Source organism: Culex quinquefasciatus, chromosome 3, assembly GCF_015732765.1.
Source record: "Culex quinquefasciatus strain JHB chromosome 3, VPISU_Cqui_1.0_pri_paternal, whole genome shotgun sequence".
Classification (NCBI taxonomy): Eukaryota; Metazoa; Arthropoda; class Insecta; order Diptera; family Culicidae; genus Culex; species Culex quinquefasciatus.
Genome location: NC_051863.1, coordinates 1,546,563 through 1,573,969, shown reverse-complemented (window position 1 = coordinate 1,573,969; position 27,407 = coordinate 1,546,563). Strand labels below are relative to the sequence as shown.

General features: G+C 42.1%; 1 protein-coding gene across 3 annotated transcripts; it reads right to left on the bottom strand.

Moving 5' to 3' along the window:
* Positions 1 to 6,854: 6,854 nt before the first annotated feature.
* LOC6040504 (supporter of activation of yellow protein) lies at positions 6,855 to 25,592 on the bottom strand. Of its 3 annotated transcripts, none has more exons than XM_038259266.1 (11): positions 25,031 to 25,156; positions 19,008 to 22,658; positions 18,832 to 18,926; positions 18,565 to 18,752; positions 11,369 to 11,631; positions 10,846 to 11,307; positions 10,607 to 10,780; positions 10,337 to 10,547; positions 10,030 to 10,279; positions 9,750 to 9,971; positions 6,855 to 7,873 (listed from the first exon to the last, which is right to left on the bottom strand). In XM_038259266.1, the coding sequence occupies exons 2-11, from the start codon at positions 22,466 to 22,468 to the stop codon at positions 7,452 to 7,454; spliced, it is 5,748 nt and encodes a 1,915-aa protein (XP_038115194.1). In that variant the 5' UTR covers positions 22,469 to 22,658; positions 25,031 to 25,156; the 3' UTR covers positions 6,855 to 7,451. The 3 variants fall into 3 exon arrangements, with proteins under 3 accessions (XP_038115194.1, XP_038115192.1, XP_038115193.1); XM_038259264.1 differs by lacking the exon at positions 25,031 to 25,156 and adding an exon at positions 25,385 to 25,592 and having other exon boundaries at positions 6,892 to 7,873; XM_038259265.1 differs by lacking the exon at positions 25,031 to 25,156 and adding an exon at positions 25,405 to 25,592 and having other exon boundaries at positions 6,892 to 7,873.
* Positions 25,593 to 27,407: the final 1,815 nt, after the last annotated feature.

Below are 27,407 nucleotides of genomic sequence, written 5' to 3'. Positions count from 1 at the left end.
GTTCTTTTAAGGGCCCTAAACAACTCCCCCAAGTTTGCAAAGCGATTCAATTTTCCATATAAATTTGTATGGGGAAAACCATTTTTTTGGATTTTGATTTTATACATATGGTACATTGGGTTTGAGTATATTCTCTTTTGTTGTAGGCGTATGGGACCAGGAGGGGAAAAATATAAAATTATCATTGATTCAATCGAGCATGGCAACACGGCTGGCTTAAAAAATATGCTGTAGTTTTCCGCTAGTGGCACATCCCTCGAAATCGAGGGACTCCACCAAATGCAGTTTCAGCAATTCAATCGAGCAACCCCATATTCAAATGAGACGTTATTTTTTTCTTGTTTCCTATGACCGATTTTATGCACTAGGTTCCCGACGAACACGCACTGCCCTTACACCTACATCTCACCCTTGCTCTGAGTCAGAAGAAAAGGATGAAGATTGAAAACAGTAGACAGTAGAGGAGAAAATATTTGATAAATAATAATATTATTTCATTTAATAATTGATAAATAATTAATAGTATGTAGTAATAGGCAAAAGTTAATAAATGGAGATAACAAACAAGCCTAGCTTATAGTAATGATAACTAATAGAGAAAATAAAAAATTATTCAAATAAATAAATCAAGAAAGAAAAGGCAAATGAAAAATAGACTGGATATTACTAGTACATTAAGGGAAAGTATAATTTTAGGGAAAATCAAAGTTTGTTACAGCAGTACCAATTGGTAAAAAAAGAGTGGCAAAGCATTAAGAGAAGAGAATAAAAAGTAAAATCAAAATCAAATGATGTATAATAAATAGTATATAAAAATCAGTTGAGTAAAATAAAAATAGCTGAGAATGAAAAGAAGCGAAACCCCGTTCTGCGATAATCAGGTACATCCACAGCAGTTGACTCATACTACGAATCAAAACAATACCGTCTACAATCACAAATTTCTTCCCTTTACCACATTGTCGCGCCCTTTCTTTCAGCCGTCTTGACTCTGACCCGCGGTGGTCAAATGTTCACGAGCCGTTTCCACAGGCCACCAGCTAGGTCAGAAATTTTTTATAGAACTCGTTGCCAAATTCGATTTTTTTCAGCAGTCGTCGTATTTAACCAACTCGCTAAACCTCGTTAAATAAATGTACGACTCGTGCTGTAGGGACAGTATGCTCTTCAAAAGAAAGGGGGTCAAGAAACAGCTTTACGAACGGCAGAACAAAAGAGAGGGAACGTTTTCTTGGGAGCAATTCCAGCTCAAATCAGGATTTTTTTCTGGTACTTGTGTACCCTACCCTCTCAATTTTCAATGAAACTTTGTAGACATGTTATCCTAGGCCTATAAGCCATTTTTGTGTACATGGAGCCAATAGTACTCGAAAATAACATTTGAGAAGGGCGTTAGGTATTTAAATATGTTTGTATTTTGTAATTTAAAAATTACTGTATCTCGAAGCTGTTGCGTCGTATCAAAAAGTGATCGAAGACAAACTTGTTAGAAATTGGACGGGCTTTCTGAAAAAATACACTGAAACAAAAATACACACCACATCTATGAGATTTTTTGATTTTTAAGTCTAAAACTTAAATTTAAAGGTGATGTCACGATTTTTTTTCGTTCAAAATTTTTGAGGAAATAGCCTGAAATATAACCAAAGCACTGACGAAAAAAAAAAAAAACATTAAAATGTTGAAAAACGGGTTTTTTGGTGGTTTTGGCAATTTCTATATGACAGGCTTGGTTTTTCAGTCTCATAAATATTTTTACCGGAAAGCTCGTCCAATTTTCCATAAGTTTGCCTTGACAGCTTTTTGATTTATATCGTTATTATATTTATGTAATCAAATTTACTATCCTGGTTTCTACCACACTGAAAAAAATATTGTATTTTCAGTTATAAGCAATGTAATTAAGCTTATATCTAATCGTAATTGAAATGCTGTCAAAGGCAAACTTATGGGAAATTGGACGAGCTTTCCGGTAAAAATATTTAAGAGACTGAAAAACCAAGTCTGTCATATGGAAATTGCCAAAAACCACCAAAAATCCCGTTTCTTCAACATTTTTATTTTCAAAACCGCTGTATCTTCCCAAGGATTGGACATAGGACAATGGTCAATATTGAGACTTTTATATAAAATTGTCTGGAGAATCGATTCCCATTACCTGTTTTCAAAAATTTTGACGTTTAGGCCACTTTTCAAAAAAAAAAAAAAAACAGTTTTAGTAAATGATTTTTGTATTTTATGTCAGTCTTTTGGTTATGTTTTAGGCTATTTCCTCACAAATTTTGAACGAAAAAAAATCGTGACATCACCTTTAAATTTATGTTTGAGACTTAAAAGTCAAAAAATCTGATAGATGTGGAGTGTATTTTTGTTTTAGTGTATTTTTTTTCAGAAAGCCCGTCCAATTTCATACAAGTTTGTCTTCGACCACTTTTTGATACGACGCAACGGCTTTGAGATACAGTAATTTTTAAATTACAAAATACAAAAATATTTAAATACCTTACGCCCTTCTCAAATGTTATTTTCGAGTACTATTGGCTCCATGTACACAAAAATGGCTTATATAGGCCTAGGATAACATGTCTACAAAGTTTCATTGAAATTGGAGAGGGTCGGGTACAAAGGTACCAGAAAAATTCCTGATTTGAGCTGGAATTGCTCTTGGGGCTTTTCTTCACCCTCTCTGGCTTGCTTTCGCTGCCGCTGCTGCCCATTTGAAATTTTTCTTGACCGGTTTCTTCCGAAGTGCATACCTTACAATACAAATAATCATTCTGCAACTCGCATAACAGTAGTCAAAGCAAAAAGTTGCACTATGATGATTTTTCCATTTATCCAACGAGACTCTGCCGAGTAGGATAAATACGGGGGCTCTGAAAATCGGGTTTTGCAACGAGTTCTATACTGATTTTTTTGAAATAAAAAAAAACATTTGAATGAGATTTTTCAGTGAAACTTTCGTAAGCCTAAGTTAGGCTTGCGAGTGGTCTGCTAAAAATATGTAAACAATGTTCAAAAATACTTCTTTTTGATACAAATTCTAAAAATTTTACTTTTCAGCACTAAAATGAGTACTCTAATGAACTTTTTAGTACAGTTGTTCTTGGTGATCATAAGTGGGCCTGTACGTTATCATAGAATAACAGGAAAGTGCAAGCATGAGCTTTTGTATTTTTTCAGCACTCTAATTATGTGTGATGGAAAGTAGTCAATTTTGTTGTTCGATTTTCTTTTACAAAAGTATGTTGAGATGCTTATTTTAAATCGTTGATACCAAAGATAATTCTTGGACTGTTTCGAAGTGATCTATGTAGGAATCCCAGAAAGCTAAGTACAATAGAACACACGAGCATTAAAATACAGTCCAGACTGGATTATCCGAAGGCCTTGGAAAAATTTCACTGTTGATAATCAAATCTTCGGATAATCGAATCACGAAAAAAATATTTTTTTCGTTTTCCAATTTTTGATTGTTGATTTTGATTCGAATGTTTAATCCAAGATGGCGGCCAAAATTTCGGTGCTGAAATATACAAAAAATGCATTTTTAATTTTAAATGCAATCAAATACTCAAATTTAACTAAAACGGGGTCGCAGAACTCAAATTTGATGTTAAAAGTAATAAAATTAAAAAAATAATTTTTTTTGGTTATGGTTTGATAATCCGAAGTCCCATACAAATCTTCGGATATTCAAACTTCGGAAAAACGAGTTTGGAATGTACTTCGGATAATCAAATCACGAAAAAAATGTATATTTTGTTTTTGATTGCCGAGCTTCATTATGACCCCAACATTACTCAAAAGTCAAAAGTGGTTGAAAATGTGTAAATTCAAAATGGTGGCCAAAATGGCGGTGGTGATATATTGAGAAAATGCATTTGGTATGCAACAGACAACTAACCACTAAAATTCTACTTAAAACGAGTCGCAAAACTGTAATATGAAGTAAAGTAGTAAAAAATAAGAAAAATACGAGTTTTTTTAATTTTTTTTTTTTCGTAACTTATTTTTATTAGGTCCTTTTAGATGTTGTGACCAGGTTAGGACTGAGGGTCAATGGTACAAAAATTATAAAAGAAAAAAAAAAACGTAACTGAAGAAGATGATCATTTTCCCGCGCCATGTGTCAACAAGTGTGCGATCACATCAATCTGTTCCTCGGGTGTCTTGCACTGCCTCAAGCGTACTCTGTATTCTTGGTAAATGGCCCACAGCTCCGACTCGCTGTACAGCTTCCGTTCGCCTTGTTGCTCCTTCGGGGTTGCACCGGCGCCGGCGCCAGTATCTTCTCGACTTCTTCCTGCGGGACGAGGATGTTTATTTTCCGGTTCAACGGACGGCACCGTTCCAGGTAGCGGAGGAAAATCCGCCGCGGTGAACGCAGCTCCTGCCGGAGTCTGTTTGTTCTTCTTCCATGCTGGCGGCTTCGGCGTGGACGCCTGCTGCCTCGACTGGATGAACTGCGCACGTTTGGGACAGCTGCGGTCCAGACCCTCGTGAGATCCAGAGCAGTTGACACACTTCTTGGCTTCCGTTTCTTCTGCTTTGCACTTTTCCGGAGGCACCCCCACAGCTGCTGCACCTGGGCTTGAGATGGCAGTTACTGGTTCCGTGACCAAACTGCAAGCAGTTCTTGCACTGGGTCACGTGCGGTTCTTTGTTCCGGTAGGCCACCCACAGGACGACGACTGGTCCCACTTTCTTTACCTTGCTACTCAACTCCTTCAGACTGGTGTGCCCCTTGGGGAAGAGCACGATGAAAGGCGTCTCATCGATGGCGGGAAGCTGCTGCTTCCGCCTGATGGCGTGTACTGCCAAGACGTCCAGCTGATGTTCCGTCTTGATGTAATCCGGTTCCACGTTCGGGAAACCTCGCATTACTACCCGGTGCGGTCTCGCACTGCGCTTTCCGTGCGTGTAGAACTGCACCTTGTTCTTCTTCAGGTGAGCTTGCACCGTGTCGAAGTCGTCGCTCGAGAAGCACGTAATTTTGGTGCCGTTCCGCGTCAGTTTGTGTTCCGGCTGGACATCACATGTCGCCATCACCTTCGCAAGGCGGGCGATGCTCGTTTCTTTCACCACCAGCGGCGGCTGCTTCTTCTCCCCGGCCGACTTGCCGGTTGCTGGTACCACGGGGATGTTTTTTTCTGCTGCTGGGTTCGCATTGTTGTTGTTGTTGCTCTCCTCCGCTAGCGGGCTGAACTTGTTGTTGCTGAGCAGTTTCTCCACATCGCCGTCGTTGCCGCCATCGCCGACGTTGATCTCCTCCTTAGCCTTCCTGCGGCGAACCTTGACCACGGGACGAAATTCGCCCCCGTCCTCTCCTCCTCCTTCGGAGAATCCAACTTCCATGCCCGTCGCCGCCTGCGTCTGGGGTTGAAACCCGTCCGGTTTCTCCCACACACTTTTCCTCAAGGCCGCGTTCCAGTAGAACGTCCTTCCATTCTCAGCCCTGTGCTCCGTCCACTCACTCTCCACCGTCGCGGCCGCCGCCATGGCCGTCGGCGAAAGTTAACAAAACACCGTCAAAAACGCGCTAAGCTAGCTCGAAAGACGACCAAACCCAACGAAAGTTGAACAGGGAGTGAGTTTTTTTAATTCATGATTCGATTATTCGAAGTCTCCCTTCGGATTATAGAACTTTGCATAATCTAGGCTTCGGATAATTGTGTCTGGACTGTATTGTGTGATTTGATCGATCATATTGCAACAATTTTGGAGTATTTCATGAAACGTCAAACAATCAAAATTTTATTTTATTGCTTTTTGAGTGTTTTTGACTTAAGGACGGTTTTAACACCCAAAGAGCAAAATAAAAAAATTTGGGTCCAAGACCTTTTCAAAAAATACTCTAAAATTTATCTTAAGATTTATGTCTGTTTATTTTATTTTTGTTGTTGTCGAAGATGAAATTAAAAGGGGAATTTTCTTTCAACATGTTTGTTTAGGCTAAACTTATTTTTATAAAAATTTATTTGTTAAAAGAATAGTCAATTTTTAATAAGTTACAAGCTAATCTTATTACTCATTTTATATTGTTATATTTTACCTTGTTCTATCTCAATGTTTGCTGTGTCGCGTCCCAGCTGATTCGCAAATGGAGAACGAAAATATGCGTTTAAAAAAAACTAAACTTAAACCGAACGGAAAAAGCTGTCACTTTCCATATTTATACACAAACGCACTCTCTCTCACTTTCTCTCGCGCAACCTTTTTTCGAAGTTTTAACTAGTAGTCCTATCTTGCTTTTTTCCAACTAGCTTAGTTTAGGGTATAATGTAGATGTCTCCAAATAATAAACCATTCACGTACGCGCGCTCGCTAGTTGTAGCCATGACAGTGAGAGAGAAAGATAAGTTTAGACATTTTTAAACGGGTAAAAATGCTTCGTTTTGTTCGCTAGTTTCAGTGCTCAACTCTCAATCAATCCTCGTTTCGTAGATTTCCTTTCCTAGCCCACACTAAGTAGTATGTTAAATTTGAAGGTTTACCTCTCACCAATATGTGTGTAATACTTGTTGGAGAAAGTGTTTTATTTTTCTCCGTTACTCGAATGATGCCTGCGTTTATCTAGACTTTTCATATTGTAAGCAGTTTTTAAATTAGTTGATTTTTGTAGCCACATTTTATATTTACAATTCTGTGCTTTTTACTTTCGCACTTGGAACAAACTTTTTTTTTCCAGTTTGATCTATTTGTGTGCAAATGTGCTTGTGAATAGTACTTTTTTCACTAGTGTTTTTTGTTATGCTTTACAATACGAAAATAATATTTAAGCGATCGTAAAATATGAAAACACTTAGTCTCTCTATCTCATTATCTAGTTCTTAAATCTGCCTTTTTTGTTGTTGTAGTTTACATACGAAACAGTAACGACGACATTGCTTAGCTTACGTTTAGTTATCGGTTTAATTTCCTTTGAAACAAAAAACAACCAAACTAAACTTCAGTTTGCCACACACCCCATAAAACGTAGCAGATTCGATGAGATTGTTTTCTTTTACATTTCTACAAAGGGTTTTCTGGTTTATTCTCTCTATACACGACGGCGCAGCTAAACTCTATTATTTTTAGCAAGGAATTAAACGCTACTTTCTTATTCTACTCTGTATCTGTACATCAGTTTCTGTCTTCTCAATTTATTCTCGCGAAGTAAAGTGAAAAAAAATCTGCCGAAAAATGAAAGTGTGTTCAACAAAACAGAAAGGAAGAACAAAATCAATCCAAAATTCCAGAAAACGGAACCAGGGCTCTCACGACGAAAACGGAAACGCGAAAAAGTGTAAAACGTAAACGGACAGAAGATTCTAACTAGGCACAAAAACGACGGATTGTGTCAACTCTCGCTCTTTCCAATATTTTTTTTTTAACTTTTCGTTTGTACAACACAAATGATTCGGGTTGATTTTTTTTTACACAAGAGTACTTCAATCCTTACCTGGGTTTCACCCCTTTGCCACTGGTTTGGAGGGAGGTGGACCAACACTCGGAGGCCTAATCGCTGGCGTGGCCATTTCCATCGTCGTCGCCGCCGTCGCCTCAACCACTTTTACACTAGTACTGTGGTTGTTGTTATTGTTGTTGCTACTACTACTGCTCTCACCGGAGCCGGCGGTGGCCGAATCTCCCTGTAGCCGCTTCTGGCGGTCCTCCTCTTGCTGCTTTCGTAACCGCACACAAGGCACACACAGTGTAATGGCATGCTCCCGCAACCGGGTCAGTTCGTTGGTGGTGTACTCGTGCGTCCAGTTCGCCATCATGGCCAGATGGTCCCGCTGCTGGGGTGTTAGGTACGGGTTGGGGTGACCCTCCGGGTTGCGGGCACCGCACCGGTTGCAGATGCAGCACACCGAGCAGTGCCACCGGCCTGGAAAAATCGAAGGAAAAAAACAAACAGTTTTAACTAACTTTTTCTTAGGGCAGGGTTTTTTTTATGAATATTTTAATATTGAATATTTTGCTGAAAATAGAAATTAAGAATTTAAAAAACTCGAATCTCCGAAGACCTCTGAAAAATTTCACTTCGAATAATCGGACCTCGGATAATCAAAACTACGGATCAATGCTCAAATGGGGAAAAAGTTATTCAGTCAGCTTTCACCACCGACTCGATCGTTGAATGCTGACAAAGCGCACAAACGAACGAATGCCGAGCTCGATACTCACGCAGCCACGCGACTCGAATTTCTCTTTCTTTCTTTTGTCTCCCTTTCTTGCTTGTGCGGTGCTGCTTGGTGACAGCAATCATTTGAATGCAGCCAGAGGAATGGTGATCGGCCTCAAAGAAAGTGTTTAAAAAACACTCAAGTGCTAATAACCTTTGATAGGATTATCAGGTTTCCGATGTTCTAAGTTCATTTGAAAGGTCTTTAAATCAGTTCCGGAATCTAAAAAGTGTATGAATAACACTTAAGTGCTCATAACTTTTGATAGGGTAGTCAAGCATTCGATGATTTAGGCTTGTTGGAAAGGTCTTTCAAACACCTTTCTTAAAATATATAACAATACGGGTTTACTTAAAAAAAACTCGTTTTACAATCTTTCGGACCTTAGCTAAGATTGTTTTTTAGCATAACTTTTGAAGTACTTTTTTAAACTTCATAATATCAACTAGGGTCTTGTGGGACGGATCGAATGAGATTAAAACGTTCCAAATCTGTTCAGCCAGTCCAGAGATAATCGAGCGCATTTTCTTTTTGGTTTTATATTAATTTCAACTGATAGCACTATAATTTTCATTAAAATTTTGAAGTTTTCCGAAAAAAAAAAAATATTTTTTTAGCGCATAATTTTTATTGAAATTTTTAAGTTTTTTGGAAAAAAAATAGTTTTGCCCCCTGATTTTTTAGCAGATTTTGATGGGGAGAAGAGGGGGTGACAAAAAATCCTAAAAATATATTATAGTATTTCAACTTATAGCACTATAATTTTAATTGAATTTTTGAAGTTTTTTGAAAAAAAAAAGTTTTTTAAGCACATACCTAACTTTTATTGAAAATTTGAAGTTTTTTGAAAAAACATTTCTGCCCGCTGAACTTTTTGGGAGATTTTGAAGGGAAGAAGGGAGATGACAAAAAATTGTAAAAATATTTTTACCAGCCTTGAAAATTGAATTTTCCAATTTTAGAACTTACATTTACACAATTAAAAAACTAGAGATTGTTTGCATCAGATTTGCTATCTCTTTCTAGCAAAGATTTTTTTTGTCAGACGACTTCTAGTTGGGTTTTTTTGACTGATCGCCCCATATGTCAGCCACCATACATTTTTGGTTTAAATTATGTTTTTTTTTTTTTTTTGCTGAGCCTAGAAAGCCTTCTATAAAAATTTAGATTGTTATTGGATCTTTTAATCTTATAAGTAAAAATGATCTTTAAAAAAATGCCTAAATTCTGAAAAGTTTTATTTTTCATGGTATGAAAATTTTGAACACATTAAATTTAAAAATTTCAAGATATTCTATTTGCTTATGAGAATTTTAGAACTTTTATCTCTTTTGAAAACTTTAAAAACATTTCGCAAAAACATAATTTCAGAAATCTTTTTTTTATTTTAAACGCATAAAGTTTTTTTTTATTTTTCAAAATTTGCTTCGAATTTTATAATTTTTGCAATTAATGAAGCTGAAAATTGTAGAACCCAAAATTTTTAAATATTAAGATTTATTTTGTGAATTTTTGATATTTTTGCAATTTTTAATTAGAAAAAGACGATATGTGTAGTTAATCTTATCGCTCTCTTACCATCGGGCACATTCCGCAGTCCAATGCAGGGCAGGTGGTAGCCCCTGTCACACTGATCACAGAATACCATCCGCAATCTGGTTGTGGACGCCGCTACCACCACCGGTTCCGCGGTCGCCCTTCGGTTGCACTTTTCACAGGCCTTGCAGTCGCTGCACTGCCACGCGTACTCCTGGGCCCGCTTGAACATCTTGCCGGACATGTCTATGCAGGAGGGGTGGGCTGAAAGGAGGTGGACGGATTAGTATCGTGATTTGGTAGGTTGGATAGGGTTGCTTACCTCTCCGCCGACAGACGTTACACCGAATAAACCGTTCCGGTTTGCTGAATTTGTTCTTGTTTTGGGGTCCACTGCAGACCGCACAGAGATGGGGGTTGGGCGCTTGCGACTTGGTCACGGTTGCCGTCGTGCTCGTTGGTTTCGTGGTCGCCGGTGTCTTTGGCAGGGGACCTCGTAACCGGGTGTTGTGATTGCTGCTGGCAGCGGGTTTCCTCAGAGGCGTTGCTGACTTTTGCTGCACGTCAGAATCCTAAAACGGGCGAATTTCTTAGAATTCGAACATGGATGATCGATCGGCTCATCTTACCTCAGAATCTCCCGAGCTGCTACTATCGTCCGAATCTGAGCTGCTGTCGTCGTCGCTGAGGTCACTGTCGCTGCTGGAACCATCGCTACTACTTCCTCCGTCGCTGTCGGACGCCGACGCGACCTCAGCCAGCAGTTTCTGGTATCGATCCGAGCGTAGAATCTCCTTCAGTTGCTGCGGATCCAGCAGGGCGGTGTTGATCGGATAGCATCTGAAAGTAGAGTCAGAGATTAGTATTGCATTTTTCATCAAGAATTCCTGAATACTTACGCCAACTCCTCTGGACTGTAGGTGTGATAGTACTCGGAGAACTGACCCGGAACGAGCGCAACCGGGTAGTGGCCCTCTTGGCTTGTCGGTTTGACCTGTGGCACCTGCTGAATCCGGGGAACTTGCACCACATAAGTTTGGAGATCCATACACGATCGACGAGTGTCCCTTCGTCTAAAAAGAGAACAAGAATCGTTAGTGATATCAAACCTCCAGTCGTCTAACCCTCTCTAACTTACTCCTTGTTCATCATGGCGTTCCAGCTGGAGGCCGACTCGATCGCCCGGTCCTTCTGCAGCTGGCTTCGGTCAACACCCTCGGCCGCCGCAGCTGCCGCCGCCGTTCGCAGGTACTTTTGTCGGTCCATATAGTGCTTCTCGCGCTGGAAACGCTTGTACTCTTCGTACTTGTCCGGGTAATCGTTGCACATAATGTCCAGCACTTCCGAGGCGTACACCGCGGTCAAGCCCAGGTCACACATCTTCTCCGACGCCAGACCCTGCTCCATGATGTAGTTCCGCTCCTCCATGTCAACTGGCCGTCGCATCAAATCCGGATATTTCCGCTTGAAGCTCTTCACATCTAGATATTCAGCGATCTGCTCCTGAATCATGTAAGTATCGCTTGGAGCCCTCGAATTCCCAGCCGTCGGCTGAGGCCACTCGTACTCTGCCAACATCCCCGCCGTGAACTCCACTTGTCTGTAACAAAACAAACCCTTCAAAATTCACCCCCAAAACATCCCGCAAGCCCAAAACTCACCCATTAACGTCCCCGACCTCCATTTTCGCCTTGGGTTTTCGGGCACTGTGCGTCGTCAAAATGGTCTGCACGGAGCCGTTGTTGTCCTGCGTCACGCTGGCACTGCTCAGGAACGAGCTCTGGGATTCGTCGTTGTAGCAGCCACCGCTCACCATCCGCATCGGCGTGGTAAAGTTAAAGTCGCCGCTCATCCGGGTGTCCTCCTCGAACAGCTGCAGGCTCGAGAGGGGCGTCGCCAGCGGATCCCGCAGGTGCTGTCTCCGCTGGAAGGAGGAAAAATGAACATTGAAAATATGGTTTTTATATAAAAATAATTTTCTATTTCTGACAGATTTTTTCTTTTTGCATAAACAAATTTTATGTATCAAAATGGGTCGTCAATGCGCAAAAAATTCACAAGATCCTCTGTAACTATTAAGTCAAATGTAATTACAAAAGCCGACTCAGTCCTAACCAGGTCCCAGTACCGAAAAGGACCTGATAAAAATAATTTTATTAAAAAAAAATGCGCACAAAATTAAAAAAAAATAAATTCTAGAATTCCCAAATTCAAATTCATAAATATCAAAATTCCCAAATTCAAAAATTCAAAAATTCAAAAAATGAAATTCAAAAATTCAAAAATTTAAAAATTTTAATTCAAGAATTCAAAAATTTAAAAATTCTAAAATTAATAAATTCCGAAATTCCAAAAATAAAATTCTTAAATTCCAAAATTCAAAAATTCTAAAATTTTTAATTTCTAAAATTTTTAAAATCCTAAAATTTATAAATTCTTAAAATCATAAATTCAAAAATTCATGAATTCAAAACTTCAAAAATTTTAAAATTCATTTGAAACTTTAACATTCCCAAATTCTGAAAGTCTAAAATACTAAAATTCCTTCATTTTTTTGAATTCCCTAATCCGTTAAAATAAAAAAAAATTGAGGCGTCTTTCAAGTTAAAAACTCAAATTTATAGGATTAAGAAATTAAAAATTTGGACGAGAATTTCAAGCAGCACAGTATGGAAAATAGAGTAAGAAATTTCTACTAACTGTTTTAAAATTTATGGCTAAATATATTTTTATCAGATTCCTCAGAAAATTTTACATAACATATCAAAAAATGGTGAAGTTATGTTTTCAATACTCTGAAATACGATTTTTTGAAAATAAAAACTGGGGTTTTCGACGCGCCACGCGCAAAAATGGGAAAATTACGAAAACGGGGAAAATTGACTTTTTTCACTAAAACTGCGATAACTTCAAAATTTCAGCGATGACCTATACATGCTAGGGTACCAAAAGTTGCGTATTTCAATTGAATTGAAAAAAGTGGTTTTAGCGAAAATCGACGAAAATTGTCATTTTTCGGACCACCCTAACACGGCGTAGGTCACCCTAATGGCCAAACAAAAAAAAACGGGTCTAATTATTTCGGCCCCCAGAAAAGTTTTAGGCCCGATCGGAGAACTTTTTTTCGAAACATGCCGTTTTCGTGGGGAATTTCTGTATACACACATTTGTATTGTTGCATTCCTAATTCGCATTTATTTTGTTTCCTGGTTTTTTGTATTTTTAAATTTGTTATTGAATTTCTAAATTTCTGTTTCCAATCATTTTGAGAACTTGAGTGCTTAATTCATTATTTTTTTCTTTTTGAATTTTTCTACCAGAAAATTAAATAATTGTTAGGATTGTCCCTTTGGATTGCTTGATTGATTGTGTCTATGTTAAAGGAACCGTTGGGATCGGGAGGTATCAAATTACAGAACGAAAAAATCAAAGCATGCTTTTGAAGTGACTGAAAAATAAATTGACAGATGGAGCAATATTGATATCAAGAAGATCGACAGCCAGATTATCCGGAGGCCTTGAAAAATTTCACTTCGGATAATCGAATCTTCGAATATAGGCTCCCAATCAAACCACGAAAAAAAAATCGTTGTTTGTACACGCAGAAATATATTTTGTAGAATCAGCCTGTTCGAGGTTTTTCAACAACCGATTTTGCAATGAAACAAACCTTGATTTTCTCAATTCCACAAAAATCTTTTGTTGATTCAAATAAGCCTTATTTTTCTGCGTGTACATAAAATACTCCTAAATACTCGAAAGTGATTTAAAAATTACTGCAATTATTTATATTGACCAAAAAGTATGCGTAACGCTATGCATAGCTTGCTCTTTTGATCAATTAAGTCAAATAAAGCTGCACAACTGCAGTGTATTTCAAACAACGAGTTAGTTCCCAACATATTATTAGCCCAAGCTCGGCACACTCCAGCAGATGCAATAGCTTAAGATGCATAACTCAACCAACATAATTAATGTTGTAAATGATAAGGCAGGTCCAAACCTTTGTGTGGCATGATGTGAGCCGAATAGCTGTTATAAAGTCTGTATTGTAGTGATTTTAATGCTGAGATATTTGCAATTTTGCTGAATGTAGAATAAAATGTGAATAACATCAAAATTTAACTAGGTGAGACGAACAACACCTTGCTAAAGTAATTATCTTTTTACAATTACATGACAATCAAATTACTGCAAATACAGACAACGTTGAAAGCAAGGCATGTCAGATTGTTAGATGAATCATCGGCTCGGTACAACGATGCACGGAAAGTCACGAAACAATCCATTCATTGGCAGAATCTCTCTTCATATTGCAAATCATCATCGAGCAGCAAATGGGTCGTTCATACACAACTCCCCAACCAACATCGTGCCAAGGCTGTTTCTTTTTTTCCGCGGCGGTTCACTTGCTTGCCACAAACTTTTCGTCATTCATTTGTGTGTTCTTGCATTGAAAATACTTGCATTTTGTGAGCTTGTTTGAGTGAGAGCTGCCTGCCAAGTGCAAGCAGGTTCACTCTTGAAGAAATTGAGCGCAGACATCGCCGCCGCGAGAAGCAGCACTTTAGTTTAGTGGTTTCAATGTAGGAATACTCTCTGTATTGCGATGTGTGTATGTGCGGAGGAGCTCACACACCACCATAGTAAATACGTTAAGGGAAAAACGGCGGACAATGCACACACATCGATGCAAGCAAGCCAAGGGGAAACCGCAACATATGAACTGCTATAATAGCTCGAGTTGATTGTCATTTTCATATTTTGTCGAAATGATTACGTATGTTTGACCTGCTAGCTAAGCAGTCGATTTTCAGCAGTAGGTAGCGTTTTAAAGATGTCAATATTGTTTTATAGGGGAAGTGCACTTATGTTTGGTAGTACATATAAGATTTTGATATTTTTTTCCTTTGTTTAATTTTTTTACCATTTACAGATTCGATTATCTTAATTTTCGATTATCCTACGTTCGATTATCCGAAGGTTTCTATGGGACTTTGAATAATCGTTTCATAAAAAAAAGTTTCTTTTTCGCTTTTTTTTAAGTTGCTTGCTTTTAACATCAAATGCAAGTTGTGCAACCTCATTTTTATAAAATTTGAACAGCTTATTCAATTACAAAATTCATTTTTTAACACTTCACACCGCCATTTTGGCCGCCATCTTGGAATACAAAATTCTAAATCACTTGAAAATAAAAAGACAAAAAAATAGTAGTTTATGCAACAAGTTGCGAAAACGAGTTTTTTTCCAGCACGAGTCGTACATTTATCCAACGAGGTTTTCCGAGTTGGATAAATACAACGAGTGCTAAGAAAATCAAGTTTTGCAACGAGTTGCTTACCACATTTTTTGCAATTCCGAAAAACGCTTGGAATGGATGGAATTTTATGTCAAACATTCTTGTGTTGAAACGTTCATCTTTTCAGCACCCATTTTAGTGCTGAAAAGTCCTACTTCAAAAAAGGTATTGATTTTTAAATCTGTTATTTTTTTTAGTTAAAAGTAGGCCGTTCCGTTTCTCCAGAAGGATAAGAAAAGTTGACAGTTTCACATTTCAAAAAACCATTTTTTTTTTAATTTTTACATGGCCTTCGAGTAATCGAAATGTTGTGAAAAACATATAATAGAGAAAAACTGTTGATTTCACTTAAATAAGCATTCAGTAAACGAAATAGGAATAATAAGACAACATTAGATGTCAGATGGACGTACATGCCTTTTTCTAATTTGTCATTAAATCTAGCTTAGCAAGTCGCGGCAATAGCATTTCAATATGAAGAAGCAGTATCAACATCAAAATGCAGTTTAGCAATTCACCCCGAATTGCGGAAATGGATTTAATTTATTGTTTTTTTTTTTTTTTTTGTTCGGCTCAAAGCTTCCTCTAAGACCAACGTAGCCATTTTGTGTCATTGGTTCTCCCATAAAAGTCTCCATACAATTATGGCAGCTGTAAAAAAGGTACACAGAAAAAAAAATCATGGTAATATTACATCTGGGAAGGAGTACATCTTTTATGTCAGAAAAAAGGTGTAATTTTACCTCTGGAAATGTGTAATTTTACCACTTTTCTGGTGTAATGCCACTTTTTCAATCTTAATTGAGGTAAAATTACATCATAAAAGAGGTAATATTCAACCTTCCAAAATTACAGCTTCCAAATTTACATTATTTTTTTCTGTGTACATACATATTCGAGAATCTGTTTCTTTTGAAGAAATGTCCTGATTGAATTGGTGTCTTCGGCAAAGTATTTTGTATTGTTGATGACTTAAAACAAATAAGCAAGCGATTTGTTTCACGATTTAAAAATACGATTTTAAATTTACAAAAAAAAAGCAATTTCTCAATTTTTTTTATGTATTTTTGGGAACAAAATGTTGACGAATATTTATTTATGATTTAAAAACAAGTGTTTTGTAGTAATTATTTTTATTGCGTTTCAAGTGGGCCAGTTATGCAATATAACGCCCTTTTGAAATTTTATTCTTGATCCCATTTTTTTTTTTTTTTTTCGGGAAGATCCGATATTTTCACAGTTGTTTCAATTTTTAACATTGAAAATTGGTCCATTAGTTGGTGTTGTATTTGGTTGTTGATAGTGTTTACGTGAGACTTTGAAAGCTTCAATTTTCCTGTTTGTTTTTCTTTTATCTGTTGTGCAACCCGAGGTCCATGTTTCAATGTTTTTTAGACGAAATTTTAGGACATTTTCTGTAATATTAGAAAAAAGTCTAAGTCAAAACTTTCGTGGCTCGAAAACGGTACACTTTATCAAAACTTCTGTGAGGCTGATTGTACATATTTTTCAAACATTTTGGCTTGAACTTTGAAATTAAAGATTAAGATTTTCTTTGTGGAAATCAGTTTAGAGAAATAGATATTAAGTTTCAGAATATTAAAAACTCTAGGAAATTCCAATTTGATTTTAACATAACATTTAAATCAGTTTTAATGGCATGCTTCATCGATATTTTTCACAAAGAAACATTTCTAGAGTACTTTTTCAAAACAACCAATGGACAAGGATATCCAAAGGGTCCCACGCAGTTCAGAACCTTTAACAAAAGCGCCCGCCCACCCCCGCACGTCGCCGGCGCCAACAACGAGAGCAACTCTTTCTAGCGCTAGGACAAGGGAAGAGAGAGAGCGAAATATCCGGAGCAAAACAAAACGCGCAATGACGGACGAAATCCTCCTCCGTAACAAAAACAACAACAACAGAAAAAAAAGTAAAACTAGCAGCAGCCAGTGCGTCTCACACGGCCAAGACGCCGACGCCGCTGCCGGTCCGTTGATGATTGGACGCCCAAAAGCAACGACGACGCCGGGAATCGAGCAGTTTCGTTTCGTTCGAGGACTCGACCAAACAACGAACGCGGCCTACTAAGCATCATCATCCATCCGGCCGACACAGAAGGAGCATAACAGAACAGAGAGGGAGAGAGAGAGAGAGAGCGAGTGTGTTTTGGGGGGACCAATAACCGCAAGCAATCAAAGCATGCCAGCAGGGAGGTGAACAAAAAGGAGTGTGAATCATTTGCATTTTGCACTGCATGCTCTGGAGAGAGAGGAGGGTGGCCGAGCGTACTTGGGTTGGCTCTCTGTTTACTAGCAATAGACCAAAACGCGTTACAATCTGTCCCGGGAGTACTACACAAGAAGATAGTAAGCAGTAGTGGGTAGTGGATGCGCGCGAATCATTGCTCGATTATCATCTGGGTCAGTGAACACTATACGCATTCTGGGATCTTGGAGCAAGAGTTCACTGAACCAGGTTCTTCATATTTGAAGCAAAACAATGTAAATGGGCCATCGAGAAAAAAATTACACAAACAGTTCATTCTGCTCGCGTTAGTTGATTGTTACATTAGGAACATGTAGGATGTTTGTTTCACTTCCTCTTTTTCTCATGTATGCAGGATTCTTTGTTTGAATTCTCTAAATCAAACTGTTTTGCAATCAGCAGTGAAACAAACATTACATTCCCTATCTTATGCACTAGGTTCGTTCTCGTGTTCGTAGAGAACGAACCTGCCCTTACACCTACTTTTCACCTTTGCTCTGAGTTAACTCGAGCAACACGCTAGAACACGTGAATGACAAAAATTTAAACAATAAAGAAGGTATTATACTACGGCTAACAAACAACGCAGACAAACTGACAAAAAAAATATTTTGATAGATTATAACATTCTTTTAAAAAATTTGTGTTCAAATCTTTTCTCTTTTAATTTAACAGCTAATGCTTGAAAAAAAAAAATAGTAATGTTGAACTCACAAAAGATATAAAAAATGTTTTTAAAAGTTGATTATGTTTGAATAAATCGACAAACTCACAAAAATATAGAAACAAGAATGATATATTTTGAAAAAAAAAAAAAATTTAATTCTTTAAAAGCCAGTTGTTCAGTATCTTTTCTTAATGATTTTTTTTTTTCAAGGAACCGCTTATTTTTGAAAGAATGAAAAAAAAAAAACAAAAATATTACTGAAAAAAAAGAAGTAATTATTTTGACAGAACTGAAGAACTCAAGAAGTAAATTAACTACGACAAACAAACCAGCTTTTTGACAGTTTGCCTACTTTGTTTGTTTGCCTGCAATTGCTGGCAGAAATGTCACTAAAAATGTAGTGCACAAATTAAAGCGGCCAGCCCTACTGCGTTGTGTTTACCGCAGAGAGGATTCCGAGAACGGATCACATTTCACAGAATCAACAGGGGAGGAAGAATGCGTGGACATACTGTACCAAACACTCTGACTTTCTGAAACTGTTTTGTTTGGTACACTTTTTTGTCGCAACTCAATTTTAGGACCTGATTGATACGAACAAAACAAATCTCCACACTTACCTTTCCATCGGGCGATAGGAACGCGTTGAACTCCTTCCCAGGACTGCCTCGCTTCGTCGGGCTAACCGAATTAGACCGACCACGTCCCCGTCCACCTCGGCCACGACCTCCACGACCACCGCGCGAACCTCGACCGCGTCCTCTTCGTACGGGTGGCGCCGAAAAGGTCAAATCTCGAATCGGTTCATCTGAAGAAATGGAAACAAGAACAGATCATGTTGATGTTAATCGTCGATCTGGTTTTAAGTTTGTTAGATTTGTACAAACCCGAGTTGGACGGCAGAACGCTGGCGCTTTTAATCGCATCCGTGAACCGTCCCCGGCCCCGGCCACGACCTCGACCGCGACCTCTTCCGCGGGGTCTGTTGAGAATACAGAAGAAATCGAAACAATTTTTTAGTAATTTGAGGTAGGATTACCCAAAAACTTGTTCTGAAACCCACCTAGGCGTCACGACCTCCACAATGCTATCCCTCGACTTGGCTTCGGCACCGCTCAACGGATCTTTAGCTGAGGAGACGGACGAATCGTCATCGTCGTCACCATCATCGCCATCCTCGTCCTCGTCGGCAGATTCGACCGGAGTCGGCTTTGCTCGCGAAGAGTTGAGCTTATCGTCCAACCGGGACGGCGTTAGTGCTTTAAGGAGTACCCGCGGGGACACCCGAACCTCTTTGGCACCTCCATCCGAACTGACACTGCCATTTGCTTCGACGACACCGTCTTCGGGCGATCCGTCCTCCGAGTTCTTCCGCAGAGGAACGATCTTCTTTGGTCGGCCTCGGGCACGCTTGGCCGGTGTTGGTGCGTCCTCCAGATCGGGTTTGCCCTCGTCCAAACCGGAGTCCTTGTCGGCGGCCTTCTGCGTGACCGCGTCCTTACCACCGCTGCTGCGTGTGCTCATGCGAACCTTGGGCGGCAGGACGATCTGCGACACGGAACTGACCGTAGCTGGCGTTGCCGGTGTAACCAGGGTTGTAGCGCTCGACGGAACGCTGAAGCTGCTGCTGTTGCTATTGCTTGAGGTGCCGTTCTTTTCCGCTAGCGTGAGCGGATCGTCGATGATCATGCAGTCAGAGCTGGACCCTTCGTCGTTTTCGATCAGGAGGACGCTGGTGATGCTTGTGGCAGCTGGGGGTGCCGATGCCGCTGCCGGAACCGACACCGGTTCCGGAACGGGTGGGGAAGGAGTTGGGGCGGCGGGTGTTGGTGTTGGAGTCGAGGTATGCGTCGTCGACGACGACGACGAATGATTCCTCCGAAGTAGGATGGAGGCGGGAATTGCTTGAAGTGCGGCCGCCCGGCGTGGCCTGTCCGGGTCCAATCCGGGCGTTGGTGGTCGTGGCCACCTCGGCCGTTTCTCTTTCTGTTTATTCTCGACGACCTCGGGCGTCTCTTCCGGTTCCGGTTGCTTTGGAACTTCGACGGCCGGTTTGGGCTCCGGCTGTGCCGGCACGTTATCGTTGGTGCCCTCCAGCGGATCTTCCGCCGTTTCCGACTTGGAATCGTCATCTATCACAATTACATCGCTCTCGACGGAGGGGGCCGCCGCAACCGCCTTCGGCGGCACATGATTCAGCGCCAGCTTGATCTTCTTCAGCTCCGGAACATCACCAACCTTGTCGATTTTGTGTTCCACCGAGTTCTCCGCAGGCTTTGTCCGCTTCAACTCGTTGACCTTGACGATCTCGTTCTTTTCAGGAGTGACCGCCGGTATCGTCGAAGTGCACGAACTTCCCTTGTTGATCTTCAGTATTATTCGCGGCGAATCGCAGCCCGAGTCCAGCGTCTTTGAGTTTGTCGTGGTCGCGACTTCCAGCGGTTGATGAACACTGCTGTTGCTGGACGGTGACGGTTCCGTCGGCTGGGTCGGCGGTAAATCTGGCTTCGGGATGGGCTTGACCGTGATTTTTGGCAGTTGTTGTTGTTGCTCTGCGGCGTTCGGTAGACTCTTTGGAGGGAGCGTTTTGATGATCATCTTGGGAACGGTTTCGGGCTGCGCCTCGGCGACCGGTTCCTTGGGTGCGGAGTTTTGTTCCTGAGGAGGAATCGGTTTAATGTTGATCTTGGTCACTACGGGGATCGCCACAGTTGGGGTCATTGTGCAGGCCGTCAGTTGGGGCAGCGAAGTTACAACCGAGTCCGAGCCTTCCTTGGGCACTTTGATCGTCAGCTTGGGGATCGCGGAGGGTGAGTTGATGACCGATGACGACGAGGACGAAATGGGGGACGATTCGAGTGAGTTAATACTGGTTTCACTTGAGCAACTGTCCTCCGAGGTGGCGGTCGCCGGCTTCGGAGGCATCGGTTTGATGGTCAGCTTCGGGATGGGAACCTCCGAGGGGTTGCGTGGAATGGCCGGCGGTGGTTTTGGGATCGGTTTGATCGTCAGCTTCGGAATTGTCGAGCTAATGCTGGAGTGTTGGTCGTTCGGGGACGAAACCAGCGGAGGAGTGATTAATTTGGGCGAGAAGCTGCTGCTGGTGGAGGACACCAACGAGGCATCGTTCGAGTCCAGCGAGCTCGTCTTGATGGTAAGTTTTGGAAGGGGAGGTTCGGGGATAGGCTTGATGGTCAGCTTGACCCCCTCCGAACTTGTCAGTACGGGACAGCTCGGAACGCTTGCACTGCTGTTTGGCACCACGGTCGGTTCGGGTTTTGCTTTGATGTGCAGTTTCGGAATCGCCGGAGGATTCGACGACGACGACGACGATGAAGAGTCGTCTTCCTTGGCCACCACTAACCGGTTATTGAGGTGCGCATGATAATGCGGATGGTGCTGGTGACTGCTGTGATGATTGTGGTTATCCTTCTTGATCGTCAGCTTGGGGATCAACGGCGGGGACCCTGAATTGGCCAAGTTGGTGGAATTTGAAGAGTCGTTCAGCGATGCAGAGCTACCGGCATTATTTACGCCACGAATCGTAATCTTGTGCACAATGTGGGGCTCGTCCGTGCCGCCAGAACTGTCCCCGGAAGGGTTCTTGATATGCACCTTTGGAATGATGTGCATTTGCTCGACCAAGTTTGTTGGAGCGGCGGTAGGGTCGTCCGGATTCACGATAGGTTTAATCGTAAGCTTGGGAATGCTGTTCGTGGGAGGAGGCGCAGGGACGACCTCCGCGGGCGGTGGCTTCAGAGGCTTGATCGTGATCTTCGGCGAGCTCGGCGGATCAGCGGCCGAACTCGGTGGCAGTTTTATTATAGTCCTGATTGGCTCTCGGTTCAGGTTGATCTTCAGCGGCTCAACCTTCCGGTTTTCTTCGGAAAGACCCATAACTCCCGGCTTGGAAGGGACGTGATTGTCCTCCTTTGGAGATTCCTGTTGCTTTTGCCGGCCTACACAATTCTGCTGAACGACGGCGACAACGTTGTTATTGGCAGTTTTCCCGTCCACAAATTTGTGCTTCACTATCGTAGTACTATCGTTATTATTTACAATTTTATTACTAGCCTCGTTCTTCACTGCCGTTACTTCCGGCTCAACCTGCTTAGATTCTAACTCCGCTGGCGGCGGTGTCGACGAGATCTCGATTATCTCCAGATCATCATCCCGCTCAACTTGCTGCGGCACCTTGGCCTGGCAATTGGCCACAATCACACTGGTTCCGTTCTCCCCCTCATGACCTCCATTCCCCTGCACTTCCCCATCATCCTCGTCCTCCTCCTCCTCCTCAGACAACAGAATCACCTCCTCGTCCTGGTCGTCGTTGTCCGGCTGCTGTTGATGATCCGTAACTTCCTCAAAGATCACCGGCGATGACTTTTCCTCCACATCCAGCGTGCCTGCACTGTTCATCTTTAACACTTCCAGCTGGTGGTCGGTGCTACTTCTGTAGTTGACGCCGCCGTTGGTTGATCCGTGAACATTCTCAGCACCAACCAGCGGACAAGAATCGACCATTCTCGTTCACCTGTTGTAGTCGCATCTCTACGCAGATTTGTATTCCCCTTTTCCTTGTTTACACAAATGTTTCACTGTTGTTCTTTTGGTTTATTTGGTCACTGTTTCAAATCACTTTGTCTCGCGATGTTTGCTTCTTCACTATTGCTTTTTATTCGATTTTATTACAAACTTCACTTAAACTCTCAGCCTGAAAAAAAGGTTGTATGAAATATGGTCATGAAGTTTGTAATAATATTGATTTGCTCCGCTCTGTTCCGAGGCGCGATTGTACACGAACATCACCATCAATCGAGCAGATATAAAACACAACACACACTCAACAACATATCACACCAGAGTCACATATAATTTGAAGGCAGTGGCCAAATCCGGATTGCGAGCGAGCGAGCGAGCGAGCGAGGGGGGGCAACGTAAACCAACCGCTAAGGGAAAGTAGTCGTCGTCGTCAGTCACACCACAAGCAGCAGCAATCGTGTGTCTCGGAACTCGAATATCAATCGTCAAAAAGCTAGTCAGCAGTCAAAGTCAGAGCCAGACCATTACCGACGGAGGAACCTACTACTGACGGCTGGCAGACGACGGCGATGGCATTGTATGGCCTCACAAATACTACACGATGGGGCAGGGACGGTCGTCGTACAGCGAGCGCGGTTGTGTTAGTGCGCGGTAGGGCAATTTGCGAGTTATCGTATCGCCTTATTCTTTGTTTATTATGCTTTAATCAAATTTTAATAAGATATCAGATTCGCGGTGAATCCAGCTTCCGGACTCTATTACCTTTTCGTTAATGCTTCGATTTGGACGCCTGCTGCCTCGATTAGATGAACTGAAGAGAGTGTCCTGCAATCATACTCCACTTCCGTGTATGCTCTTTCATATCTATCTGCCGTAGATCGCACTTCAGTATTAGCCGCATTTTTCTACTCTGTAGCACCTGCATCCTTTTCAGTCGTCGTTGTGTTCCCAAGAAGATAATCGATGAACAATTGTCAAACTGAGAAACTACGAGCGAATTTTACACCTGTCTAGTAATGTTTGATCCAACACAGAACTCCAAACTTTCGAATGGTGTAGTCAATGTGTTCGTTAAAGTTCAGTTTTTCATCCAGCATGACTCCGAGGTTTTTAATCGTCTCCACCAGCTCCAGAACTCCTCCATCCATCTGTAAACACCATGCTTTTGTCTTCGCGGTGATCAGCTGCAGCCCTTCTCAGAGCCTTTTTATGTAGTTTATGTACAGTATGAACAACAGTGGACTTAGCACGCTTCCATATTATGAAACTCCGAGCTTGATTGATGTGTAGATGCTCGTCCAAGCTGGTTTGTGGCAATCACTTAGTTTGTCCAATGTAGTTAATATCGCAGTGGCCGCAGGATACCTTGTAGATGCCGGGTTTTCCTAGAGTCGGTATGGGGTCCTTCGTTGAGCCAAAAATGGATTCCAACTGGTTGTTCCTACTGCTGAAGGCTAAATCGATGCCAAATTTAACCAGTTTTGTCGTAATGGTCGTGTATCCTGTAGACGAATCCTATTGCGACTCTTTGTAGTGGCTCTGCTGGTTGCGTAAGGGTTGTGAGTGATTTTCTATTAATTTTTCTTTCCTTCTTGTCGATGATTGCTTGGATAGTTGTTTTACTGTAACCGTTGATATCCGCTGTTTCAAATATGTACTCCAATTCCTTCTGTTTTCCTGCTTCGGTGAGGTTGAAGTTGTCATCCTGTGTATGATGTATATTGTTCTTCTGGTGTTTGCTGGTTTCCTGTAGATCTTTAAAGTAAGTTCCGCTAGTAGGTTTTTGGTCTGTAGCTCGTGTTCCAGTGTGTCTAAATCGTCGCATGTCTGTTTCAAAATTTACTTGTCAAGTCGGAATAATCAAGAATTCTGACCCTTTAAGCCACCCCCACCGACCCACTGTGCCAGCTGTGTCGTTTCCGTCAGATTGTCGCTGTATTGGTGTGGTCGTGTCAATGTTTACATTAGTGGTCGTCGTCCGCTCGCCCAAAATCGAGCAGTTTCTCGAGCGCACACAGACACACACACACACACGTACGGGGTCGTAGAGTGCGTACGCAAAAATGGCCCGCTTTTTCCACGGCATCATACACACACACACCCACACCATCAAAGCGCGTCCCCCTGCTGGACAAAAAACGAATCCGTTTCTCTTCGTATTTTTCCTGCAAAGCACACTTGGATCTGTTTCTGCTTCTGCTCTCGCTTTGCGCCTCTCTTCTTTCGCGTTCGTTACACTTTGTTCTTCTTGTCCACACTGGTCTGACTCGCTGGCTGCTGCTGGCCTGCCTGGCTTGCTGCGATTGACGGACGGACAGAAATGCCAAAATGCTGTTGCGCGATAACCAAAACAATTCGCGGGCGGACCGCGGACCGGCACGACGGAACAATCCCCGTTTTTTCCGCGTTTGGCGGCCAGAAACACGTTTCCACTACGTTTTTATTGCCCTCGTTGAATACCATCTCACGCACGACTTTACTTCCATTTTATGCAACCATCACACACATCACTCAAGAGTGAGAGGAAAAAAAGTAACACCTAACCTCTTCCGATTGCTTCGATTTTTTCCTCAACACTTGAAAGTAAATTTTCCTCGGAGTTGCCTGTAACTTTCCTTCAGAACAAAAAATTAATAATTTTCTTCCTCAAGCAGGCCATGCAACGAGAAAATCCTTTTCCCAAAAATAAAAAAGTATCCCGCATTCGTCAAACTTTCAACGACGATATTCCAACCGAACAGCGGCTTGTTCTTCCTTCTGGCACACACGCAATCCATCTCGTTCCGTCACAAACGCCACCCAAACCAGCAGCTCTCACTCGCTCTCTCCCTCTCGCACACACACACACACACCGCCAGCAGCAGCACCCGTCCGTCAGAGTGTGGAAAAATAGCCTACTTTTCAACGCCGAATTTCACCTCCAAAATCCGCTTGGCGGCACACGAAAACGATTCCCCGGCGCGGGCGACGACTTCCGGCACACTTTGGCGCAACTTTGGACTCACGGGAAAACACTAAAGTGGCCGCGACGGGCGATTTCCAGAACCGACAAGCTGCACGTCTCGCGTTGGCTCTTGCTCACACAAAACACTTTTCGGACGGACGGACGGCGGCGGCAGGGTTGGCAGATTGATGGGGTTAAAATGTCTGCGAGCGGCGTTACCGAAATGTCTGCAAGAGTCGGTAAATTTCACGAGACTTGAGCCATAGAATAGAGATCTCTATTCTATGCTTGAGCTTAAATTTATCAAACACCCCGCTGAGAAATGTAACGACCCGATCGGTCTGATTATAGAATTATATCGGGCTGACGAAGGCCGATCGGGCGTTACATTTCTCAGTGGGATTTTGAACAAGATAACGTACAGCTGCGAGATTCTCTGAAACCTACCATCAAGATCATCGGCATGCCTGAAGAGTTGGAGGAGGACGAACTGCGGGAGACGTTGATAGATCACAACGACTCGTTTGCCAACCTGAAACACTTCAAACTTTGCAGGAGTTACCGCAACGAAAAGTGGAGCTACGACAACAACAACGCTTTAGTCGAGTTGGATGCAGAAACGTACTTTAAAGTACTGGATGCAGGAAGGTGAACTGCGGCTGGAAGCGTTGCCGTGTCTTCGATGGACTTCAGGTGCTCAGGTGCTTTAAGTGCAACGGTTTCAACCACAAAGGAGCTGATTGTAAAGCTGCTGTCATCACCTGCCCGATCTGCAGTGGATCGCACGAGTTGAAGGACTGCAAGGCGGAACGTGAAAAATGTTCAAATTGTGAGAAACTGAGGATTGAAAAAAATAGTGACATCGACGTAAACCATGCAGCATGGAGCAGTGAGTGTCCGGTGTACAGAAAGCAGCAGGAACGGCGAAATAAGCTGGTTGATTACACTCTGTAGCAACCACAACTTGCTGGAGAACTGCTGTACATGAACATAGCAGGGATGAGGACACATTTTGACGAGCTTAAGGTGATGATTCAGCAGAACAAGCCGAAACTGGTGATATTGACAGAAACACACTTGACTTCACAACATGATCTTGACGAGTATGAGATTGAGAACTACAGGAGGAGTGACTGTCTGTCCAGGTCAGCTCATACGGGAGGGGTCTCAATGTATTTGGATGATCGGATTGACTTTGAGACTATATCAAACTTCGTGGCTGGTGACAACTGGTTCCTCGCAATCGACGTCAAAACCCCAACCATGAACGGCATCTATGGAGGAATCTACCACTCACCGAGCAGCAGCGACGCTACTTTTGTCGACAATCTAGAAACGTGGCTCAGGGGCGTTTTTGTGGACGAACGAGCAAACTCGTTTGTGGGAGACTTTAACATCCGATGGAACGAGCCAGGTTATTCACGAGAACTGAGAAACGTCACGGAGGCTTTGGGCATGAGGCAGTTAGTTACCGAGCCGACCCGCGTTGGGCCGAGCAGCAGCACAATGATTGACCTTGTGTTCACAAACGTGGAAGGTGGAATTGCGCGTGTTTTAGAGGAGCTTAAAATATCCGACCACGAAACCATCAGCATCAGCACCGGAACAAGCAACGTACATCTCACCGAACGAAACAAGACACGTCTTAGCTGGAGTCGGTATTCTAAAGAGAAACTGCAAGATGCCCTACGGTCAAACCGAAGTCGCCCGGACCCAACGGTTTCAGTCAACGAAGCGGGAGAGAAGTTTGATGCGGAAATTGTAGCGGCAGTTGGAAGACTCGTCGACGTCCGCGTGGACGAACGTGCAAACCCTAACGACTGGTATGGAGATCACCTGAGAAAGCTGAAAACATTGAGAGATAACGCCTACCGGAAGTATAAAGTCACCAAGGCGGCCACTGACTGGGACATGTACAAAATTAGCAGGAACCGCTACGTTAACCAAATTCGAACATCTAAGAACTCATCAGTCAAC